The sequence below is a fragment of the Taudactylus pleione genome, unplaced genomic scaffold (assembly GCF_031769625.1).
Source record: "Taudactylus pleione unplaced genomic scaffold, aTauple2 ptg000739l, whole genome shotgun sequence".
Lineage (NCBI taxonomy): Eukaryota > Metazoa > Chordata > Amphibia > Anura > Myobatrachidae > Taudactylus > Taudactylus pleione.
In genome coordinates, this window is record NW_028285141.1 from 1,366,275 (window position 1) to 1,392,319 (window position 26,045).

General features: G+C 43.2%; 1 protein-coding gene across 1 annotated transcript; it reads left to right on the forward strand.

The window, feature by feature from the left end:
- Window positions 1-6,468: 6,468 nt before the first annotated feature.
- CCNG2 (cyclin G2) lies at window positions 6,469-13,519 on the forward strand. The gene is made up of 8 exons (XM_088457130.1): window positions 6,469-6,753; window positions 7,282-7,426; window positions 8,560-8,697; window positions 8,891-9,141; window positions 10,462-10,540; window positions 10,621-10,719; window positions 10,970-11,175; window positions 11,570-13,519. The coding sequence occupies exons 2-8, from the start codon at window positions 7,307-7,309 to the stop codon at window positions 11,706-11,708; spliced, it is 1,032 nt and encodes a 343-aa protein (XP_088313256.1). The 5' UTR covers window positions 6,469-6,753; window positions 7,282-7,306; the 3' UTR covers window positions 11,709-13,519.
- The last annotated feature ends 12,526 nt before the right edge of the window (window positions 13,520-26,045 follow it).

A 26,045-nucleotide genomic window follows, 5' to 3' on the forward strand; every position in this document is an offset into this window, starting at 1 on the left:
GATGACAACAGTGTCAGGTCATTCTGGTCTGTGGTGTGGCCTGGAGTATTAAAAGGAAGTAGTCATGACGGAATAAAATTGATAGGGGAATTCCATGCAAAATAAAAAGTTGGGGTAATTCCGCATGGTATACTAAAAACCAAATTCCACTGGAGAAATGTGCAAAATACTACACACAATAAGGTGCATATTCCACAGAACGGTTTGTAAAATTTCACTCATCTCTACGACAAATGTATAAAGTATGAGATTCCATCACCTGTCTTCTCATAACAAATACATCAGTAGGCTTCAATTAGGAAGTTCAACAACAATGAAAAACAAAATCCTTGAAAATGTGCTGAGTAAACATAATTGACCTTAGCAGCTGTAGAATGAGACTGCAGATCTCTTATTAATCACAAATAATACAAAACAAAAACAGCGCAAGGGTCAACATAAATAAAAAATAAAGATAGAATACTGTGTCTGTGATTATATCTAAAAACAATTTACTAACTACACTAATTACTTTAAGAACATTTAAATGCACATATATAAAAATAAAACAAATTCTGTGAATATCTTTACTATATAAAGAGCTGATGGGCCAAATGTAATAGGGTGAGAGTTTAGAAAATGTGAGAGTTTAGCAGTAAATTCTCACGCTTTTTAAACTCGGCCAATGTAATAGAGTCCGAGAACATACAAACTCGCATGTTTTTAGACTAAAGAAAACTCTCACGATTTAAACTTTCATCCAGATGTTTTCCCATTTTGAAGATAAAACTCGACCAATGTGAGAGATTACTGCTAAACTCTCACAGTTTCTAAACCCTCACCCTATTACATTTGGCCCGAAATCTCATCAAACGAAGTCCGTATTTATACCAATAATTCCAACTATCACTCAAAAATCTTACATTTTTTATATTTTTGCAACTAGAAAAAGTAGAGCAATGCTGGCAGTGAAGTGATATTCTTAAGAAACAATAGAGTACAACAAGGAATGCACCATAAGAGATAATTATCAACCATATCCCAGCATTGTTTTAGACAATTTGACAATATTTTTTTTTTTTTAATGTTCACCATAGTGCTGTTTTTATTTTATTTTATTGATTCATTTAAGAATTGCACTGGATGCGAACATGAAATAGCTTTAAGCCGGGTACACATTAGGTGATATATTGGACAATTATGTTGTTTTCAGACAAATTGGAACCACATGTCGTTCGCATACACTCAATTGTGCGTTCACGTGCGTCATTCATCGCATCCTCCTTATATTAAAGGGTGCACTCTACTGCTCCACCACAGGAGCCCCACATTCTCCTCTGCAAAAGACGCCACAAAAACAAGATGATATGTCCCCATTTCAACTTTCTTTTTTAGGGCTCTATTTATTAACATTATTTTTACTAAAATAAAGTAAAAAAGGGTGTTTTCACACCCTTTTCACATTATTTTAGTTTAACATAAATTTGCTAAAGGGCATACGTAAAATTCTACTCCAAACCCTAATTATCACATATTTTTAGTAAGCAGATCGCATTTCCCATAATTGTAATGGGAAATGTGATCTGGCCAAAGTTACTAAAAATAAAATGTGAAAAAATACAGTCCGATACTAGTGTTTGTGCTAAACGTGGGACCTCTGATGCAAACTTTATACATTGTATGTAGGAATGTCCCCTTATACGTTAATTCTGGTCATCAGTTAACAGATTTGCTTCTAGGTGCCTAGTTAGTTACCCCCATTATCAGCGGAATGGGCGATTTTGGGTATTTTACCACCATCTGTTTCTGGTAGGAGAGATAGTAAAAAACTATTATTGCTTATATCTGCGGTGGCTCGTAAGTGCATCTTGCAGATGTGGACCCATGCAGATCCCCCATCTGTTCCTTTATTTCGGACCAAATTATTTTTTGTTTTTTAAATGGATTGACAGACGCTTTTTTTCAGCTGTGGGAAGGTTTTATAGATTCCTTTACGGTGGAATTACGACGCCAAATCTATATATGTTTCAGAAATACTTCTTGGTATGAAAACAGATTTTATTGGACGATCCGCCTATTGCGCTACCTGTTACAGGCTGAGATGGAATCTGTCTCTTTTTAGACCTCTTTTTCTTTGCTTAATCTTGTTGGATAATTTTTTTTTGTTGAGGGGGGTGCCTGCCATGTCTAGATTACTTTGATTGATCTGCGAAGACAATACTTTTATGTATTTATTTTGTACTATTTGTATATTATTGCCCTTAATGGGCCTTTGTTCTATTTATTATTTGTCATTATTTTTTGTAATATACAGTCAGGTCCATAAATATTGGGACATTGACAGAATTTTCAGATTTTGGCCTCTATTCACCACCACAATGGTTTTGAAATGAAACAAACAAGATGTGCTTTAACTGCAGACTTAATTTGAGTGTAATTACATCCAAATCGGGTGAACGGAGTAGGAATTACAACAGTTTCAATATGTGCCTCCCACTTTTTAAGGGGCCAAAAGTAATGGGACTATCAACTCAAGAGCTATTTCATGGACATGTGTGGGCTATTCCCTCGTTATTTCATTATCAATTAAGCAGGTAAAAGGTCTGGAGTTGATTCTAGGTGTGACATTTGCATTTGGAATTAGTTGCTGTCAACTCTCAATATGAGATCCAAAGAACTGTCACTATCAGTGAAGCAAGCCATCATTAGGCTGAAAAATCAAAACAAACCCATCAGAGAGATAGCAAAAACATTAGGTGTGGCTAAATCAACTGTTTGGAACATTCTTAAAAAGAAAGAACGCACCGGAGAGCTCAGCAACACCAAAAGACCCGGGAAGACTACGGAAAACAACTGTGGTGGATGACAAAATAATTATTTCCCTGGTGAAGAAAAACCCCTTCACAACAGTTGGCCAAATCAAGAACACTTTCCAGGAGGTAGATGTATATGTGTCAAAGTCAACAATCAAGGAAAGACTTCACAAGAGTGAATATAGAAGGTTCACCACAAGATGTAAACAATTGGTGAGCCACAAAAACAAGAAGACCAGATTAGAGTTTGCCAAACAACATCTAAAAAAGCCATTACAGTTCTGGAACAACATCCTATGGACAGATGAGACAAAGATCAACTTGTACCAGAGTGATGGGAAGAGAAGAGAAGAAAAGGAACTGCTCATGATCCTAAACATACCACCTCATCAGTGAAGCATGGTGGTGGTAGTGTCATGGCGTGGGCATGTATGGCTGCCAATGGAACTGGTTCCCTTGTATTTATTGATGATGTGACTGCTGACAAAAGCAGCAGAATGAATTCTGAAGTGTTTCGGGCAATATTATATGCTCATATTCAGTCAAATGCTTCAGAACTCATTAGATGGCGCTTCACAGTGCAGATGGACAATGACCCGAAGCATACTGCAAAAGCAACCAAAGAGTTTTTTAAGGCTAGAAAGTGGAATGTTATGCAATGGCCAAGTCAATCCACTGACCTGAAGCCGATTGAGCATGCATGTCACTTGATGAAGACAAAACTGAAGGGAAAATGCCCCAAGAACAAGCAGGAACTGAAGACATTTGCAGTAGAGGCCTGGCAGAGCATCACCAGGGATGAAACCCAGCGTCTGGTGATGTCTATGCGTTCCAGACTTCAGGTTGTAATTGCCTGCAAAGGATTTGCAACAAAGTATTAAAAGTGAAAGTTAGATTTAGGATTGTTTAGTTTGTCCCATAACTTTCTGCCCCTTAAAAAGTGGGAGGCACATATAGAAACCGTTGTAATTCCTACACCGTTCACCTGATTTGGATGTAATTACCCTCAAATTAAATCTGAAAGTCTGCAGTTAAATCACATCTTGTTTGTTTCATTTCAAAGCCATTGTGGTGGTGAATACAGGCCAAAATATGAAAATTCTGCCAATGTCCCAATATTTATGGACCTGACTGTATATGTTATATTATTGCTCTGACGAATAAAAGAAATTTAAGAAAAAATACAGGGGAAAGTCCTGTGATAATAACGCCACCTGGAGAAGGTGTTATCCAGGGTTTTCCCCGGATCCCTGACTCCAGTCTGCTCTAACAGGCAGAGCAGAGCCGGGAGCTGGCCCCTGTGATTAGCTGTGTGGTCTAAACAGACCACAAGCTGATCACTGCAAAAAAAAACCATTTAGCTGACTCCAGGGTGCTCGGTGCTTCGGTGATGTCCTCCCCGGGGGTTCCGGTCAGCTGGTCTGCCGGCTCCATCACTGTGACCCTGGTCAGTTGCTGTATAGAACATGCAGGATGGGAGACCAGCTGCCCGGAGCCCCGGGGGAGGACATTACCGAAGCTGCGATCGCCGGAGGTAAGTGACAGTACGAGGGGGGGGCGATCCCGGTTGTGGGGGGGGGGTAGTGTTAGGCGAGCCGGTCGGTGCATGTGCGGCACCTTCTGACTATTTTTTGCGAAAAATACAGTGATAAGGCTGCAGAGGGGATTCACGGGGACAGAGCTTTATTGCAAGCTCTGTCCCTGCAAGGGATTTTTGAGAAATCCCTGTGATATTGCCTAAATTTGCAATGCGAATTTAGACGAAAATATCACACTACAATCTGCATTTCAAACGCAGATTGTAGTAAATTGAGCCCTTATCGGCATATGTATCAAAGCTTGATGTGAGATAAAATTGTGAAATATATATCACCAACCAATCAGTTCCAAATTATCATTTCTTAAACACAGCCTGCAAAATATAAGTTAGAAGCTCATACCTCCCAACATTTGAGGAGCTCCGGTCGGGACATCCATCCGCGCGCGCTTTCCTGAAAAGGGGCGTTGCCTAAACTGAAAGGGGCCGTGGCCTAGCATCACGCCCCGTTTACATCAGAAAGGGGCGTGCCCAGCATCTCCGAGATGCTGGGCTGCCTACGGGCTTCCCCCCGTTCTGTGAATAGATGCTTCCCCCCCACCGCGGGACACTGTGGCCCGTGGGTAGGACAGTCCCAAAAAAACGGGACTGTCCCGCTGAATGCGGGACAGTTGGGAGGTATGGAAGCTGATTGGTTATTGATATATATCTCGCATCAAGCTTTGATACATAGGCCCCTAAAGCTGGCCACACACTAGACCAACTTTCATCCAACAGCCAACTAGTTGATTGGTTGGAATGAAAATCTGGTAATGTATGGGCGTAAATGATGATCAGCAATTTGCTCCTAAATGCCAGAAAACGGATGAAAATGGTTGTCACACAAGTTTGTTAAATGTTTGATCTAAACAATTTGTTCAAACAGCAGTTTTTGTCCATTTTCCGGCATTTGGGAGCAAATTGCTGATTGTCATTTGCTTTCATACTTTACCAGATTTTCATTACAACCAATTAGTTGGCTGGTTGGACAGATAATCTTTAGATGTGTGGCCAGCTCAAGTGTACTGACCGATCTTCAAAATTGTGCATAAGGTGTAGTAAATTAAATTTTATTGTAACCAGGTTAGCTTGAGATTGCACTTTCTTTCAGAGTATATGTAACACCTTGTCCCTAATAATAATAACAACAACATAATGTCCCTGGTACATAACTCTACACACTGCTCTTGTAATCAAAGTCATAAGAATAGTATGCATTCTGTATGGGTTCCTCATTAATTTAGGTTATATTTACATGGTTATAAATTCAAGGAGGCCTAACAAATAAAAATTCACAATATTTAATACTTTCAATAAATTATGTCTGCATTTAAAACACCACTGGCACTAATAAATGTGTTTTTTGTTACTTTAATCTCATGTAATCACAAAGATAAGCAAATGAAATAATGTGTATATTTGCTATACTTGAATAGGTGACACTTTGTTTCTAGTAGACATTGTGTATAATTCCACGTTTTTCACTCAAAAATGATGAGAGCCAGATATACTGTATTTGCACCGTGTTGTACAAGGATGAATTGCCTGTCCTGAGGCAGAGGCAGTGCATAAGGGAGCAGCAGGACAGTCACATTGCCATGGCAACACTCCGTCCCAGGTGTAAACATATGTCCGAAGCGACACTGCGCATGCTCCAGTTCTTCCAAATATTTAGCATACTTAAATCTGTCCAGCAACAAGGGTACAATAATCTACCAATCGTCATTACCAAAGCGAATCCACCAATCAAATTAGTTTTTAACTAATCAACGCACCAATCAGGCTCCACCAAATTCTGTCTTCCAATCACAGCACTAGACAAATCGGGCGGTCTTTTCAAACTGATAGTGACAGGAGGCGGTGCGCAGGGATTTTAAATCCACTGACGTACAAAGGACGTTTTACAGATCCATCCGCTTAGATGTACCCGCTCTTCTCCGTGTATATTTTCTCATATTAGCAGGTCATATTTTATTTTACGACCAGTCGGTACTGTCTGCGGCTATTTGACGTTAATTACAGCATATCGGTACATGAAACGAGATGTAGCTCTCTGGGACTATTTTATTGCCGGGGCTTGTTCTTTGTGTTGTCCTCAGTGAAAATTCCTCCGCCCAGTTACGTCTGAGGCTATAGGGCGTTGAAGGATCAGAAACAAAAACAAGACAAGGACGAGGAGTCAGGAAGGGAGCAGCGGCTGTGTCACCTCTATCGTTCTATTATCCTCATTCCTGTCCGCGCCATGGTCCCCGCAGCAGCCGTGTCTGGTGTCCTGTGGTGATGTGTCCGGTCCCTGAGTGATCTGTCCTGTGTCTCTCAGCATGTCCCCGCAGTGAGGTGCCCGGAGCCCCGCTCTGCCTATGTGACACCCGGACCCCAGTGCAGGTCAGTCCTTTCCTACCGCTTCCGCGCTGCGCCCTCCGGTCACATCACACACACACTATATACGTCACACAACTGTGTGTTATGTGTATATACAGATAGCTGTGCATGGGGGAGTGGCTGCTGTTCAGCATCATGTATGTATGTGTTGTGCTTACAGTAACACAGGTGACCCGTCTAACTGCCTGTGTGTAGGGGCTGGATGGGGTAACACCGCGGTACATAATACAACGTATAGAGCCATGGGCCTCTCTGGTTAGTAACTAGGGCGATGTGAGTGGACTGTATGTGCCGGCCCCTATGCAGCGTACACATAGCTGTGTGTGAGTGACAGGCAGCTGAGAGATCCGCTATCGCTGTGTGTATTGTATGTACACAATAGGGATTTCCCCCCCCCCCCCCCCCAGGCGATGTTTACTTAATACTTGGACGTCGTGTACGTGACCGAGCGATCAGATCCCCTCCCTCCCTGAGAGGCCGCCCCGGCAGCAGCTGATGGCCGCTTAGCCCTCCCTCTGTGCTCTGTCTCAGATCCCAGGTGAAGGATTTAGCAGTGATGGGAAACACCAGCAACGAGGCCTTTATCCTCCTGAAGCAGCTGAACGTGCACCTGGAGCAGGAGTACAAGTACCAGCCTCGGGAGAAGGGTCTGATCCTCATAGAGGCTACTGCAGAGGTGAGAGTATAGGGGTGACTTGTGGGTCTCTGATGTGTGTGTCCATGGGATAGCACCACTGTCATCTGTTTAACACACAATTGTCTAAATCTTTGCACACACTTTGGGGGAGATGTGTCGAGCTTTTTAGAGGGGTTAAAGCGAAGGGAGTGATTCAGTTGTTTCTTGGATGCCTTGTTCTGTATTTGTTTGATGTATTCAATCTGAAACTCATTACAAATAAACTGGCAAAACATATTTCTGTGACATTTTAAAAATGTCAATGAATGAACGGGAGAATGTATCAGAAGCTTTCATCTTTGGCTTCTGATTGTATCTGCTTATACCACCTCTACACTTTAACACCACCTAAGTTTTTAGCCAAACCCGTAAAACAATCTATGATAGTGGCAAACACAGGATTTCTAGAGGGGGGACGGTTTCCAAATGCTTGATTTTAGAGCGAGTGTGGCTAGTCCATGAAGAGGGCATAATTAGCACTTATCCAGCTTTAATATATTGTGTTGCATATACAGGATCAATTATCACAATAAGTCATTAGATGCGGCAGTAGGGCCATCCTGCCTGAGCTGAATGTTTTTATTTTAGATATGGGCACTATTCCAGAGCACTTCAGCAAGTCCGGGGGAGCAGCAGAAGACTCACTGGCATGGACATATATGTACATATTGGTCTCATTATGTACTGGATAGTGTATTATTATACAGTGTTAATAATTAACCCTATTGATGGTCTATAGCAGTGCACCCCTAACAGTGCATGTTTTCCACATCTCCTAGTTGGTGTAGAGGTGTATTTATTACTGGATGACACATTTTAAAAGATCCACAGGTGGTGCTAATTATTTCATTTGTTATACTGAGAAGAACATGCAGCACTAGTAACATTCTATTATATTACTATTTCTATTGTGGTCATGGTGTGTGCTGGGGAGGGGGGTTTCCAGGTAGATGGAAACCCCTCTGCGTTTGCCTATTATTGAAGTCTCTAGGAAAATGGCTACATGTAGCAGGCTCTAGTGCTCCAGGGAGGATATGTGAAAATTGGTAGCAATGGGTAATACAGCATTAAGTGTACTGTAATGTAATTTTAAAGCTGAACAATCTCTGAAATGTTTTACAATTTTCTTTCAGAATGACAATACAATCTGTCCGAGATCCAGGAATGAAAAAGTAGAAGATTTATGGAGTCTAACAAACTTTTTTGGTTTGGGTATGGAGACCTTCGTCTTGGCTGTAAACATCTTAGATCGATTTTTGGCTATTATGAAGGTGAGAATTTTTTTTTTTTTTTCCCCAGTAATTAAAGAAAAAAAAAAAAGAGGGAATACTCTGTGCCTTTCAATGTGACATGATGTAAATGCTAGCCTTTTGTTGGAGGGGCTAATATAAAGGAGGTGTTTTTGTTTTTAATCTGCATAATGTTAAGCATTCTCAATTATTTTATTTGCCTTTCTTTTTTAAGGTGAAGCCAAAGCACTTGTCCTGTATTGGTGTTTGCTGCTTCCAGCTGGCAGCATACGTTGTAGAAGAAGACTGCAACATTCCATCCATCCACGATGTTATCCGCATCAGCCAATGTAAATGCACTGTGTCCGATATTAAACGTATGGAGAAAATCATTTCAGAAAAACTGCACTTTGAATTCAAAGCTACCACTGCCTTAACATTCTTGCACTTGTATCATACAATAGTACGGTGCCACTCCTCTGAGAGGTGAGTATATGCGCTTTCATTACAATGCCCCATTCCTCTTTCTGCTAGAAATGCTAATCTTTCATGTTTTGGCACAGATTGTCTCTAGAATTATCTATTACAAAAAATGTCAATTGCTTAATTTGAAGACATCCTTTACTTTGGGGGGTATTTAACATGCAGCTCTCCAGCTGCTATGAAACTACAAATCCATGCCCTTCACAAGTTTTGCTATTAGGGTATGCTAAAGCTCTGGCAGGGCATGCTGGAATGTGTAGTTCCTCAACAGCTAGATGGCTGCATGTTGAATACCCCTGGTTTAGTGTTCACTCTGGGATTTTTAATTTTTTTTTATTTTAATTTTGATGGGTAAATTTTTGATGCAACGGTTCATGTAATCCTAGCTGCATGGGCTGGTTAACACGCAATGCGCAGCACATATGTTCACCCCAAGCAGTTGCACATGTGCCCCTAGTTTATTATATACTTCCACATACATGTAGGATGCGTGTGTGTTAAAATATTTTTATAAATTTATATAATCCCACTTTCTGTGAGAAATGTCTAGTGTGGTTGGAAGATTAGCTGTGGCACATAAATAAAGAAAATGCCCTTGGTTGCTGAAGCTGTTAGGAGTTTTAAAATAGAAAAGTTTAGCATAGGCTTAAATTAGATCAATAGTTCTCCTCTTCTCAGAGGGAGGGGTAACCACAGTCACTAGGATCAGTGCAGAGACTGTTATAGTGTGAAATAAGCCGTATATGCTTACTGCTTGCCTTATTTAATTTTCACTCTTTAACAGAGTGCTTTGTTATACATTGAGCTGCAGCAATGGTCTAATTCAGGGGTAGGCAATCTGTGGAACTCCTTATCCCAGCATGCCTTGCTGCAGTCTTGCAGTTGGGTCATGCTAAAACTGACAGTCCATGCTGGAATGTGTAGCTCCACAGAAGCTGGAGTGTCATAGATTGCCTACTCTCTGGGCTGCCGTTTGGTCAGTGCAGCAACTTTATAGAAACTTTTGTAGTTTTAAGCTGGGTACACACTATATAATGTGTACCCAGCTGATGGAATGATATATCTCACCGACTGTACACACTACACGATCCTGATTTCCGACTTCTGTATTCCTGTCTTAAGTTTTATGTTTTTATAGCAGGAGGGTGATTAGAGTAGGATGATATGTGATTGGATCATGTATGGTGTTCCTAAAATGCACTGGGCACACTTTTAAATTCAATATGGGCAGGGTACACCACCCTGATAAAAGCCTAATGTGAACACTACTGGTTGATTGTATTTAACTAAGAACTGAATCTTATGATTTTTGTCCTTTTGCAGGAAAGAAGTATTAAACCTTGACAAACTGGAAGCTCAGCTGAAAGCTTGCAACTGCCGGCTCATTTTTTCCAAAGCAAAAGTATGTATTTTGTGTTTTACCCTACGCTCATAGTCTGTCTCTGATTAGAATTCATTAGGCTAATCATATGTTTCTTTTAGCCATCAGTGTTAGCCTTGTGCCTTCTTACCCTTGAAGTAGAAACCTTGAAGTCTTTAGAACTATTTGAGATAGCTCTCCGTGTACAAAAACATTCAAAGGTAAGAACTGTAATGCAGATAACTATTTAGAGAGTCAAAAGTACTATATCCAAGGTTAGAAGAAAAGTTGGTTGTGGAAAGCTCACCCTTTATTGATGGGTAGCTATTACATATAGTTTAACAGAATCTAGTGCATTTGGCTTGGTAACATACATGGTATTTGACATTCAAATGTTTAAAATTTTGGTTGCCTTCCAAATTGGGTTTGTCCATTTGTGAGTTGTCCTTAGTATTCCACTCTTGCTTCCAGGTTAATGATACAGACATGCTGTACTGGAGGGAGTTGGTATCAAAATGTCTAGCAGATTATTCCTCCCCTGAATGCTGCAAACCTGACCACAAGAAGCTAGTATGGATTGTGTCTAGGCGCACCGCACAGAACCTGCATAATAGTTATTACAGTGTTCCAGAGCTGCCAACTATTCCAGAGTACGGCTATATGAATGAGAGTGAGAGGTACGTACTACACTATCTGTTCTAAACATGCATGTTGGCTGACGATCCTGGGTGCCATCTCTCTCCTGTTCTCTCCTAGATCGGTTTTGATTTTTGTGTGTATTTCCTCACAGTGATGAACTGTTGTGTGTAAACTAACTGCCATACTGTTCTGGTATGAACCACTTTAGGCTCTGAGATGGTTGCCTAAAGTTTCCTATAAATAAGTGTATTTTTTTTAAATTTTAAACTATAGTTTTGTCAATACTGTTTTTTAAAAGGGATTTAATTTCACAGCAAATCCAATCCACAATATATATTAATTTGTATTTAAATCTACAGATACATTTTCCCTCTTTTATTGATGTAATACCTTTTTATGTGCAACCTGCTGACTATTGTTCTCTCATACTAGTGAGGACTCGTGTGAAGATATGAGCAGCGGAGAAGACAGTCTGAGCAGCTCTCCTCCAAGTGACCTTGAGGCGTCATTCTTTTTTGATGATTACAAGCCAGAACTGAAATGTCGTACTAGTCACCTTTACCCTTTGTAACAAAGGATTGTATGTTTTGTGTGCATGTGATGGAATCCTACTAAAGTATGATGAGTGGAAGGGGTGATTGTCACAGATTACAGATTTAATTTTTTTTGAGTTTACCAATATTTTAATACGCTGACACAGGAACCTGCTTTTTTTTTTTTTTTTTCCCCCCCCCAAACATGTCATGTTTTTCTCTAAAGCTTCATATTCAGTCTTGTTTAATATATATTTGAGTATCTTTTTCTAATTTAAGATCTGAACATGGAGCCAGTTTAAGGTCTCCATTTCATGTTACCTTCTATTTTAATGTAATTATTCTGTTTAGTAGATTCCCTACACAATATATAAGGAGGCTGGTATTAATTTTTAGTAATGATTTTTCAGCCATAGTTGAATCTAAATGTTCTACATTCCATTGCACTTTTTAAATGTTTTTAGGTGTTCGCAAAAAAAAAAAATTCATATCCTATCCACATTTGTAAACCATTGTTAAAGGTAGTGCAAACCTTTCTCTGCATAACTGTGCGTGGTAGCAAGTACAATACAAAAACTAGACATGACTTTGTTAGGTGTGTACGCTATGAGCCACAGCCCACAATGCTTTCCAGCCATGCCCCTAACATATTGTATTATGATATTATGCATAACTTAGATTTGCAGGTTTTTTTTGTAGTAGTCAAAATAATTATGGGTAAGGTACAATGACTGCAGTGTAGTCTCTACTTTCATCTAAATGCATATCCATACATGTGTTATTTTGCTCTCTGGAAACTTCTCATATTGGTCAACTATGACTTGTTTTATTTTTGCACTTGACAAATGCAAAAGGAACATAAAAATAGGGTTAGTGTGCCTTTTTTATTTTTCAATTACCTCTTTGGTAGTTAAAAAGCTTTAATTTCTATGCAACCTTGGCTTTGTCCACATAGTCGTTTTGGATTCCGTTTCAGTGAAGCAGTTGTTAAAAACACCACATGTACTTTATTTCTACTATATGAAGCAGAAGAGCAGATAGCAATGATTTGCAAAGAAGTGGGGATATGAGTATTAGAAAACAAAACATCACTTGTTAATCATTATTTTGCATGCCTTTTATTTACTATATTGAATGTATCCTTTTGGTGCTTCTATGGTGCCAAGATTAAGTAAACTTCGTTGCACATAATTTATTTCTCTTGCAAAGTTTGTATAAATGAGGCTTCGTACCAAAGCAAGTGTAGCAGAATTAAAAAAATAAAAATAAAATTGCCAGTCCCTTGTAACTGAGGAATTTTAACAGACATGCGTCCTAGTGCAAAGTGATACGTCGTCTTATCTAAGCTAACATTTATCTGCTCTTTGCAAATTGTGATTTCTTGTTTTATTGCCAAATTAAAGGTTGATTCTCATTTTTCTCTACTGCTTCTAAGAAGTTAAGAGTGTTAGTAAACGGTTTTTGTATTAGTAAGACATAAAACAAAAATTTATTTTTAAAAATAAAATAAGCCTTTGTTTCTGCATGTTGGTTACAAATGTGAATTGTGAACACTTTAAAGATATTTCTACATGACTGTTAGTGTGTAGGTACAAATGTGTATGGTGCTATAAGTGTGTGTGTGGGGGGGGGGGGGTCCAGGGTAGTTATGAGAAAACAAATGTACAGAAAAATGTATAGTAAAAACCTAAAATGCACAGAAAAAGTTTATTTTTATTTTACATCTGTGTAGTGGTTTGTTAAATGGCATGTAGATATTAATTTATTCCATATGATGACATGGTTTATCAGGCTGTTTTTATTTTTTTCTACAACAGTCTTAACAAATAAACTACTTTTTTTACAAATGTGTTCTGTGGTCATGATTTGCCTTCTATAGAAACACCAGAATTTGGGGACAGAAGATGATCTACAGGTCCATATGCTTTTATCTCCTCTTTGCATAGGTTTCTGTTCTCACCCCCCTCTCTGTTTTCTGTATCTTTTAACAATAGACATGTTTTGTCCATTGCATTCTTGATTTCTTTTACAATGTGAGTCTTCACATCCACTGGCAGACTTCACCATGATCCATCACCCTTAAGGGGTCTATCCATTACATGACTTTTTGAACGATCTGTCCAAAACCAGGAGGTTTTGGTCGCATTGTTCAGAAAGTCGTCTAATGGATAGCTGGTGAGGACCAACAATGCGCGTGCATGCTGGGTCCTTGCCGACCCTGACTATCTACAGAACATTCTCGTCAACCTGACGATGATCGTCAGGTTCCACATGTTCCCAGATAGGTCTGGATCCTGCACTGAATGACGTTCAGTGCGGGCACCGCACCCGGCGAGCTGAAGGACCGGACGCTAGTTGTTCAGTTTTTCAGGTCGTGTAATGGATAGGCCCCTTTAGAAAACACCTTTTCAGTGTGCCTCATGTTCTAGATCGCCTCCTACATTTGTTAAAATACAGTGCTACTTTCCTGAGCTCTAATACCCTTTTAATATGGTAGAAACATTCAATCATATCTATCTGTCTCCAAGCTGTACATGCTCAGCTCTATAACTCTTTCCTGATTAGTTTTATGTGGTCTACAGTATACAACATTTTGTCATTTTTTCACTGAGTTTGTGTTGGTTTTCTAAATGTTTGGAAGTCACTCCCGGGATTGTATATAGTATAGGTTGCGGCCTTAATAATTATCTATAGAGGAGCAATATAACATAGCCTCTTTCCTGCCACTAATACTTAATACAACATTGTATTTTGGTTTTCACACTTGCTTACCTTATATCCTCTACCAGAATCAAAGGTTACCAATGTGTCGACACAACACTGTATTAGTGAATTTCTTATTGAATACAGTGCACACACTGAACATGAATTAGAGTTCTAATCTAAATTTAGACTGTGTCATACTGTACACATACTGTATATGTTGCTGCGGTCATGCCAAACAGACAATCTCGCCTGTTGCCATACCTGGACGACCTTCTGCTGCTTGCAGGGTCTCCAGAGCTACTTCACCACCACCTGCAGCTAACAATCTCTGTGCTGCAGACTCATGGTTGGCTGATCAACTTGAAGAAGTCCTCCCTGACTCCTTCCCAGAGGATGCTTCATCTCGGGGCACTGTTGGGCTCTCAACAGCAGCGGATCTTCCTGACCAAGCACAAGATCTCCATTTTGCAGACGCGAGTACGCAGGTGCCTGCACAGTCGCCTAGTGTCTATCCGACATTCGACATGGTAGAGTATGCCTAGTTTTATTCCCGGCCTGTGCAGACATTGATCCTCTCCAGGTGGGACGGATCTTCTCATCAGTTACGGACACAGACTATGGTGCTCTCTCCAGAGGTGCGTCTGTCCCTGATTTGGTGTCTTCAGATGGGTCACCTCACCAAGAGGCGTCATTTTTGGATCCCGGACTGGGTCCTCCTGACGACGGACGCCTGTCTCCGTGGCTGGGGCTCAGTGATGGGTCCACACTTCTTTCAGAGAAGGTGGACAGAAGAGGAGTCAGCTCTACCAATAAACATATTGGAACTTTGGGTGGTCTTCAGGGCCCTACAGCAAGCCAGACTCATACTTCACGGAAAGTCCGTGCAGATTCAGTCAGACAACGCCACAACGGTGGCTTACATCAACCGTCAAGGTGGAACTCTGAGACCTGCAGCTTTGACAGAAGTGTCCCACATTCTGACGTGGGTGGAAGGGAATCTTCCCACCATATCGGCAGTGTTCATACCAGGAGTACTCAACTGGAAGTGGCCTCAGCCTCCACGACGTGCATCCAGGGGAATGGTCTCTTCACCAGGATGTGTTTCAGCTCCTAGTGGACAAGTGGGGTCTTCCGGCGATAGACTTCATGGCATCTTTACACAATCGCAAGCAGCCGGCTTTCGGGTCCAGGACAAGAGATGCCGAGTCTCTTCTTGTGGACGCTCTGTCAGTCAGTGGGACCTTCCAGTTTGCATACCTGTTTCCTCCATTCTCCCTTCTTCCTCGGGTGCTTTGGAAGTACAAAGAAGGAGGCATGATCTTGCTGGTGGCTCCACCACGGCCCAGACGTTACTGGTTCTCGGATCTGCAGAATCTCTCCATCGACACTCCGTTTCTGTTGCCTCAACATCCGGTCCTTGCCTTTACCTGGATCTGGGTCATCTATCTTTGATGGCATGGCTCTTGAGACATCCCTCCTGGATTTACCACAGGGTGTGGCATACCTACTTTGGTGTCGTCCCAGAGGATACGACCCCCAAGTGTTTCGGATATCCAGGGTTTTGGCTTTCCTACAGGTGGGTTTGGATCTTGGTCTCCGCCTTGCTTGAAGGTGCATGTCTCTGCAGTGTGGTTCCAGCGAAGGATTGCTCCCCTTTCTGTTATCCGCACTTTCCTTCAGGGGGTCCTTCATATTCAGCCTTCCTTTGTCCCTCCTGTGGCTCCTTGGGATTTGGCTGTGGTACTTAGGGCTCTCCAGGGCCCTTCATTTGAACCCCTGGACTCAGTGGACCTCAAATGGCTTACAGCTAAGACGGTGTTTCTTCTGGCTATTGCATTGGTCAGAAGAGTATCAGATTTGGGGGCTCTCCATTTCTGATTTTACACCAGGACAGGGCGGTGCTTCGGACCCGCCCTGGTTTCCTTCCTGAGGTGGTCTCTAGTTCCCACATTAATGAGGAAATTATAGTACCGGCCTTCAACTCTCCAGGCCTCTCGGCAGGTGAGGCCTCTTTGGGTGTGGTATCTATAGAGGAGCAATATAACATAGCCTCTTTCCTGCCACTAATACTTAATACAACATTGTATTATGTATTAGTGGACCATACCAGCTCCCTTCGGAAGTCAGACTCTTTGTTTGTCCTCTATGGTTTCCACAAGAAGGGTTGACCGGCCAATAAGCAAACTTATGCGAATCCACCTAGCCAGACGATCTCTGAGGCTTATACTCATGAGGGCCTTCCGATTCCGTCCTCTTTTACTGCTCATTCTACTCGGTCTGTGGGTCCTTTGTGGGCAGCTTGCTGTGGCGCCTCGGCTGTTCAGCTTTGTAAGGCGGCCACGTGGTCTTCTGTCCATACCTTTGTGAGGTATTATGCTTTTGATACCTTTGCTTCTCAAGATGCTTCCTTTGGGCGGTGGGTTCTCCTTCCTGCACAGGAGCATCCCCACCCTTAAAGGGACTGCTTTGGGACATCCCTAGGGTATCCACAGGATACCTTATGGACCCTGCAGTAGAAAATAAGAGATATGGTAAGAACTTACCTTTATCTCTATTTCTACAAAGTCCATAGGGTCTACAGGACTCCCACCCTGTCGCACCTGTGCTTCAGATGGGCTTTGTTCTGGTCACTGGCTTTTCCATCTCCTTCTGCGTGAGAATGTGATACTTGTGTGTTCCAGACTTCCTTCTCTCTTTTGTACTCCTCCGGCCTATGGCTTGTTACGTAACTGAAGGTGCCTTGGCCTGGGGGCGAGGTATAGGAGAGGGGGCCCCAGTGCATCCTAGGACTAAAGTTTTAACTATGCGGTGTTCGATGACAACTGCCATCGCCTATACCCCAGGGTATCATGTGGACCCTATGGACTTCTTAGAAATAGAGATAACAAAGGTAAGTTCTTACCATATCTCTTATTTTACATCTAAATCCTGGGTTCAGCCTGGGACACTGAACACTGGTTTCAAGCAGTGTCACAGCGGCTTGAACCTTGTTTACACTGCAATCTGAACCTGGGATATTGCCGGGGCTTACCTCTGCTGGTGCAAGCGGCAGGAATGTGACTCTCCCTATGCAGTAAACAGGACACAGGTTGGGCAACCCGGGTTACCAGTTCACACTGCCCTGTAACACTGTCCTTCTCGGACCACCTTGTGTAGCTAGTCGGTTAACCCTTTTGCACTGAGCTGTGACCCGGGTTAACCTGGGAATGACATGGGTTTTTGCTGCCGTGTAAAAGTGGTATTACAGACTTTGTCACACACAGATATACAAGTGTTGCATATCAAATTAAGCTGCACAGTCTCCTGGTATGTCTGTCGTATCGCATTGTGACTAAAGGCACTACACACTACATCTAACGATTTGATCAGACGACTAATCATTAAAATGTGTAGTGTTTATGCACTACATTAGGGGTGGCCAGACTTTTGGATTCTGTAGATCATGAAAGGTTTTTCATTTTAAAAGTCGATCACAGTGCTTGAAAAAGTGGGCGTGGTATTTAAAAAAAAGGGGTGTGACCTCACAGCAAGGGACATGGGGTCTGTCCTGCCAAAATATCACATAGTATCCCCAATTCTAAATTACGCCAAACCGCAGCACAATCTTATTCACATTACACCACAAAGTAGTGTCCCTTATTCATCTTACAATACAGTAGTGCCCCTTAATGCCCCCTAAAGTAGTGCTCCCAGTACAGAACAGCCCGCCCACACCTATGTGAAGAAACTTACCTGTCTTCACGCTGGCACCGCTCCATACTGTCTGGTGTCTGGAGTACCGCCATCGCTGCCGCAAGCTCCTCATCGTTGGGAACACTGGCCTCTGAAGCGTTCAGAGGCTCTTCAGCCTCTGATTGCTTCAGGGGCCAGTGTTCCCATTTGCTGTGATTAAGTTGGTCACAATCTACTGGCGGGAGCTCCATGAGCTACCAGTAGATTGCAATCAACCTTTTGGCCGAGCCTGCACTACGCTGTGTAGTGCGCTTTCCCGTGGAGTCGTCAGCCTCATCGTCTGATCTTATGTGCAGCATGTAAGATCAGACAATGCGGCTGACAATTCCATGTAGTGCTATGTGGGAAGGCCGGCAAATATGGGGCGGTAAGGCATCGGTTCGCCCTGTGTGTACAGACTTTATTTTATTTAGTGTGTACCCAGCTTAAGACAAATTTTTGGGTGAAAAAGATGCTCGCTGCTTGCAGAGTCTCACATGACCCATAAGTGCATCACATGAAAATGGTTTAAAAAAAAAAAAATATATATATATATACATATACAACTTTATTTTTGTCAACCGTACGTTTTAATATTTAACTAAAACTTGCTAATTTGAATATTTTTAATGAATACTAAAGTTTTATATAAATCATTGCTATAAACCAGAGGTTCCCAAACTCTGTCCTGAAGGCACCCTAATGGTCCAAGTTTTAAGGCTAACCATGCTTGACCACAGGTGGCTTAATTACTTCTGCAGTCTTTTGATTTAACCATCTGTGCTCAATCATGGATATCATTAAAACTTGGACCGTTAGGTTGAGATTGGGAACCTCTGATGTAAATCAGAGGTACCCAATTTCCTGTGTTGTTACATGTATTACTAATGTAACCTACTGTAGGTCGCACCTCCCAAGAAATTTTCTATTTTAGAGAGTATAGATTGAATTAGGTTTTAACCAATTCTGGTGCAGATGGTGTTTTTGTGGTGTGATCATCGGAAACTAGCCTTTTCTCTTGTTAACACAATCACAAAGTGTGTTTGATTTGTATGACCTTTATGTACTGTATGCAACATTTTGATGTTTTAAATGATTGGTCACAGAACAATTTTTTATCATTCTCAATCTCAGAATATACTGTCAGAACAAGGATTAAGAGATGAATATAGGAAGTGGCCATTCAAGACAAAGTTTGTGACTACATTTTTTTCTTAATTGATCTGCAACAGCAGAGATATCTTCCATTGGTATCTTCCATCTCCCAAAATGCTGCACGTGATATATGTTGTCAACAATCTAGGCTAATTAATATGTACACAGATTTGAACAATGGGACAAGGTAAACCTTTACTTTTTATTGTAATTAACGCCCTTAAAATCTGGACAATCTCTTGTTATCAAAAAGAGATGTGGTATTATACTCTATAGAGGGTAGTACAACTAAGCAGTTTGTCTAAACGCATTAAAAGACCATAGTGATGTTGAACCCGATGATCACAATGATTTTTTCATAAGTGTCCTGGTGTGTTGTCACTATAAATGATGATTATCATCTACCTGGCTATTGGTCAAAACTCTTGAAGAAGGATCTAGTGCAGGTTGTGACAGCCCATAGTTCTCCAAGTGTTGTGAAACTATAAGCCTCAGCATGCTTTGCCAGATAGCTGGTAAGGTATTCACAATACCTGGAGAACCACAGATTGTCCAGACCAGTTCTAATGGGGAATTCAATTTCTAATTTTCTTCTTCAGGGTCCATAGGGATAATGTGGTTGAAGAGATCCAGGCATCAAACCGTTAAAGCTTTCAGCTTCCAGGATGCCTCAGGTCTTCCTCCATATATACCCCACCCCTAACCACAGGCCTTCAGTTGTTTATTTGGTGCAGCAGGATTAAGACGAACCTTTGTAACGGGACTTTGCAGGCAGTCCTAAACTTTTGTTTTGATGTTTTTGGGTTGGCAGTACTAGGCGTCTGAATTAAGAAGCATATACTGCGACTCCATCTACCTCTGCCGGGCCGCAACACCAGTAACAGGGCTGGTGGTTCTGGCGGGTCTCGTCTGAGCGTGCTTGCAGCGATGGTGGGACCCGGACTGCAACCGGACGCATGGAGATGTCAGGTAAGGCCATTCCTTGCTTACGAGGAATCGCACGCTGCAGTCCTTGCTTCCTGCGCCAGAGACACACCGGAAGCTGCTGCAGTCAGGGCCCGGGAGTGTCCGCGTCCTCGCTAGACCGCCGGGGCCTTATCATCTGACGCCGGGGATCAGCAGCAGAGGCATCTGCTGCCATGAGGCCAGCGTACCTGAGCGGTTGATGCAGCTTAGGAGAGGTAGATGCTCCCATGGCAGCTCCTCCCTCGACTCAGACACAGAACCATCAAAGGTTTTTGCGCGTCTGGGTTGCTCCGCCTACCCTCCACGTGTATATGAGACGCTCACATTCCACTATCGGAATGCTGCTGTAGCTGATGGTCTCAGGAGGGTTTGGGTCAATCTCCGTGTATACCTCTCCCTTGGCTCTATATCCTACCATTCCTGGTGTTTGTGTATTTGATTTAGAGGCTATTGTAATTATATTACATATGCATTGTATGTGACTGCTTGCTAGCTGCTGCATTGATACCGTTTTTTATTTCTGTCTGTCAATTATACTATAGCTATCACTGTTTTTCTCTCCATCCCTGTGGGGTACTTCATGTTCAATAAGTATTTGTGAAGGCTGTCATATAACATTGCATTTATTGCCTTTATTTTGAACATGTCAAAAGATAAAGGTAAAAAGGAGGTGGAGGCCCTTGTGCTGGTTTCATGCAAATCCTGTATGGCCTGTTTGTCCCCTCAGGATGTAAAGGATGGTTTGTGTGTTGTCTGTTATAAATAGCCACCTCACCAGTCCAGTTTATCTGTCCTTGGTCAAGAGCCATCTTGGGTATACTCTTTGTCCTAGGTAATGAAGCAGTTTGGGGATCATATGGCTGCTCCCACACTGCATCCTTGGAAGGGGTGTCCACAGCATGCCATGTTTGCATATCCTATGCATCCTTCCTGGAAGGATGTTTATGGTCATTCTAGTCAGAGTATGGCACCATCTAATGTTGAAAGCAGGCCAGTAGTTACTAAGGCACCTAAGTGCAAGTTATCTTTTTTCAGTCTGCTCAACATAAGGATTCAGACGCATCATCAGAGCAAAAAGATGATGCTCGGGGTTCCTCTCCTGTGTCTAGTTCGGAGGAGGACCATCCTTCCACAGTGGATGTTCCTTCTTTGGTGAGGGTGGTTAAATTAATCCTAGATATTCAGGATGATGAACCAGCTCTTAGTAAGAATGCTCCAGTGTTTAAACACCACCGGAAGGTGGCCAAAATGGAGTTTCCTATATCTAAAAAGCTCACTGAGCTTAGTGAAGATGCATGGGGTAACCCTGACAAACGGTTTCATGTGAATAAAAGAATAGCATCATTGTATCCCAGCTTCTGTATGTACTAAGCGGGAGGTACCTCCTACTGTGGTTGCTCATGTGACACATTTAATCAGAAATGCTACATTGCCTATTCCGTCAGCATCTTCTCTGATGGATTACACAGATAGAAAACTTTAAGCATATCTTATGGCAATACTTTCATCATCTGGAGCTGTTACTCATCCAGCTATGGCTGGAGCCTGGGTAGCCAAAGCTGTTGAAGAATGGATGGGGTATTGGAAGAATCTCTACCAGATGCTACCAGAGAACAGATGATGTATATCTCCATATACGGGAAGTGGCTTCCTATCTGGGAGGAGCTGCAGTAGATGTTGGAATTCTAGCTTTTAAGGCATCAGCAGTTTCAATAGTGGCACGCAGGGCTCTTTGGTTAAGATCCTGGAAAGCTGATACAGGTTCAAAGAAGGCTCTGGAAGTCTTACCTTTCTATGGAAAGTTACTTTTTGGAGCAGTTAGATAAACTAATAGCTACTCTGGCGGCTTCAAAGTCAGCAGGACTGCCATCTACGGCTACAACAAAAGTCTAGGCAGGTTTCTTTTCGGTCCTTATGTCCTCAGGGATGAGCAAGGGAACAGTCTTCCTCTAAGCGTCTAGTTTTTGCAAGACAACAAGGCGACAAACTAAGAGGTCTGGGCCGGCAAGACTTCCAGCTTCTAAACCGGATGATAAACCCTCGGCCTGATGGGGAGGAACTCACCCTATGGGATACCAGGGTGGGAGGCCAACTTCTTCAGTTTGCGGATTACTGGCGTCAGACAACAACAGATGCCTGTGTCCAAGAAGTGATCTCTCAGGGGTATGTTCTCACTTTCAGGAGGCATCCTCCCCAGAAGTTTTTTTGCACAGATCCTCCATCAGATGTGGTCAAGGCCTTGGCCCTTCAAGAAGCCATTCAATCCCAGCTACAGGCGGGGGTAATAATCCTGGTTCCTGTGTCGCAACTAGGAAGGGGTTATTTCAATCTATTCTTGGTTCAGAAACCGAATGGGGCTCATCGCCCTATTCTAAGTCTAAAAACGCTCAACAGGTTTATCCATGTACCCAAGTTTTGTATGGGAAACTCTCCGGTCACTTATTTTGGCAATGGAGCCTGGGGATTATATGGTTTCCCTGGACATTTGGGATGCATATCTGCATGTTCCTATCATGCCATCCCACCAACTATTTTTACGGTTTGCTGTCTTAGCAACATTACCAATTTCAGGCACTACTCTTTGCCCTATCTATGGCTCCCCGGGTATTTACGTAAATAATGGCAGTCATGACGGCCTATCTCAGGTGTCAGGAAGTCAGAATACTACCATATTTGGACGACATTCTGATATTGGCGCAGACTCCGATTGTTTTACAAAACCATCTTCAACTGACCATAGCCTGTCTACAAAAGCACGGCTGGATCATCAATTTGAAGAAATCATCGCTTTCTCCAACGCAGAAGATGGTGCATCTGGGAGCTCTTCTGGATTCTCGGGCACAAAGGGTGTTTCTGCCAGAGGACAAGATTGCAGCCCTATCATTGCGAATACGCAAGCTGCTACACAAGCAAAGGGTGTTCATTCTGTTAGCGATGCAGGTCCTGGGATCAATTGTATCCACTTTCGACATGGTGGGATATGCTCAATTCCATTCCAGACCTCTGCAAAGGGAATGGGATTGAAATGCCGGCGGCTTTTTAGTCACAGGTTTAAATCCTGACAGCAGATGCCGAACATGAGGAGATCCCGACTGGGGTAGGTAAGTATACTAACCCTCCCCTGTCCCACCCCTAACCCTAACCTTCCCATAGTGGTGCCTTCCCTAACCTCCCCCCTTACTGCCTAACCCTTACCTCCCCACCGGGTGCCTAAACCTAACACTCCCTCCCTGCACCCTAATCCCAACCCTCCCAGGGGGGTGCCTAAACCTAACCTCCCCCTAGTGGTGCCTAACCCTCCCTCCTAGGGGTGCCTAACCCTAATCTCTCCCCAAAAAACATAGACTTCCTAATACTGATCCTCCCCCCCCCACAGCTAAGGATGCCTCGTACTTGCCTTCATTTGGGCTGGCGTCCTCGGCATTCTGGCGTCGGGATTAACATAGACGTCGGTATTTCGATGCCTATGCTACATCCCTTTCCGGGATTCCGCTGTCGGCATCACTACATTCCCTTCAAAGATTGATTCTTTCCAGGTGAAACGGACAGTGTCATCTAATAAGGTCCCAGAGGTTCCTTCTCACTCCAGAGGTTCGTCACTCCCTCCTGTGGTGGCTGAAAAAGGACCATCTGAACAAAGGGCACCCATTTTGGATTACAAATTGGGTGCTTCTGACAACGGACGCCAGTCTTCGCGGATGGGGGGCAGTGACAGGTCATCACACCTTTCAAGGAAGATAGACAAATCAGGAAAGTCATCTGTCAATAAACATTCAGGAACTGCGAACAGTGGCCCTGATTCAGAGCCGGACACTCTGAAAGAGCGCTCGCTCTGAATCAGGGCGTTTTTTTTTAAAGTTTGGAGCGGCCTCCTGGCCGCTCGCATAGCTGTGGATGACCACCCACACCTATAGCAAGCGGCCATGATGATGGTCGCGATGGTCAAGACCATCGCGACCATCGGGCTTGCGACGAGACCCTTGTGGTAGGGTCTCATGGCCTCAAGCCCCAGAAAGCTTCTGCCTCAAATTGAGCTGGAAGCTCTCCCACTGACATCACTGGTGATGTCAGTGGGGCCGCCCCCCAATGGTGGAGATTCTCATGGGAACTCCTCCGTTTGGGCAGCCACCCTACCGGCCCGCCCACCAAAAGGGGCGAGCTGTCACTCAACATCGACAGCTCGCCCCCTTTGGTGCGAGACCCGGAGCGACGGATTGCCAGTTGCTAGCCGGATCTCGCGCATGCGCACGACGGAGCCGGCTCCGCGGTGCGCATGTGCTGTGGTCCACCATCGACCCGGTTGCGAGCGCTCAGCGCTTGCGACCGGGTCTGAATCAGACCCAGTATACAAAGCACTTATCATGGCACAGGACCTGCTCCAGGGCAAACCAGTCCAGATCCAGTCCGACAATGCAACTACAGTGGCCTATCTCAACCACCAGGGAGGCACAAGAAGTTATGCAGCCATTAAAGAAGTGACAAAGGTTCTGATTTGGGCAGAACGTCATCTTCGGGCCATCTCGGCAATATTCATACCGGGAGTACTCATTTGGGAAGCAGACTTCCTAAGTCGCCAGGACATACACGGCGGAGAGTGGTCTCTCCATCCGGGAGTGTTTCAGCTCCTGGTAAACAAGTGGGGTCTACCAGAAATAGATCTCATGGCCTCACGACACAACCACAAGGCCCCCATGTATGGGTCCAGGAACAAACACCCATCAGCAGTCTTTGTGGACGCACTGGCAGTAAGATGGGACTTCAAGCTGGCGTATCTCTTTCCTCCGATTTCCCTCCTCCCGAATGTTCTCAGGAAATTCAAACAGGAAAGCGAAACAGTAATACTGGTGGCTCCGGCTTGGCCCAGACTTCATTGGTTCACCGACATACAGAATCTATCCATAGACAGCCTGTATCCTCTACCTCTATGGCAGGATCTGCTAACGCAGGTCCCTGCCGGCATCCGGGCTTACCTCGTCTGACTTTGACGGCGTGGCTCTTGAATCTTCCACCTTAAGAGCAAAGGGTTTTTCCAGTTCTGTAATTCAGACGATGCTTAGGGCAAGAAAGCCTGCCTCTGCCCACATCTATTACAGGGTTTGGCATTCTTTTGGTCAGTGGTGTTCCCACAGAAAATATGATCCTAAGGTGTTTAGGATTTCCAGGGTACTGGCTTTTCTCCAGGCAGGTTTAGACCGGGGTCTAAGTCAGATTACTTTGAGAGTGCAGGTTTCTGCACTAGCAGTCTAGTTCCAGAGGAAGATTGCCTCATTACCAGATGTTAGAATTATTTTTCAAGCAGTTCTGCAAGTTCAGCCTCCTTTTGTCCCACTGGTAGCACCGTGGGATCTGTCTTTGGTTCTTAAGGGGCTACAAACTCCCCCATTTGAAGCTTTGGACTCTGTGGATTTGAAATGGTTGACAGCAAAGATACATTTTTCTCCTCGCTATTTCTACTGCACGCAGTGTCTCTGATTTGGCAGCGCTCTCTTGTCGCTCCCAATTTTTGATTTTTCACCAGGATAGAGCTGCTCTTCGTACAAGGGAGGGTTACCTTCCTAAGGTAGTGTCCCATTTTCATGTAAATGAAGAAATTGTAGTTCCAGCTTTTCAGGCTCCAGATTTTTCTGAAGCCTCCCTGGATGCAGTTCGTGCTCTCCGTATCTATGTGGAGCGTACAAACTGTTAGAAAATCAGATGCTCTTTTTGTTATATATGGTTTTCACAAACGAGGATGGCCAGCTAACAAGCAGACTCTGGCAAGATGGCTACGCATGACTATCTCTTCAAACACTGTGACAGCACATTCTACTTGGTCTGTAGGGCCAATGTGGGCATTT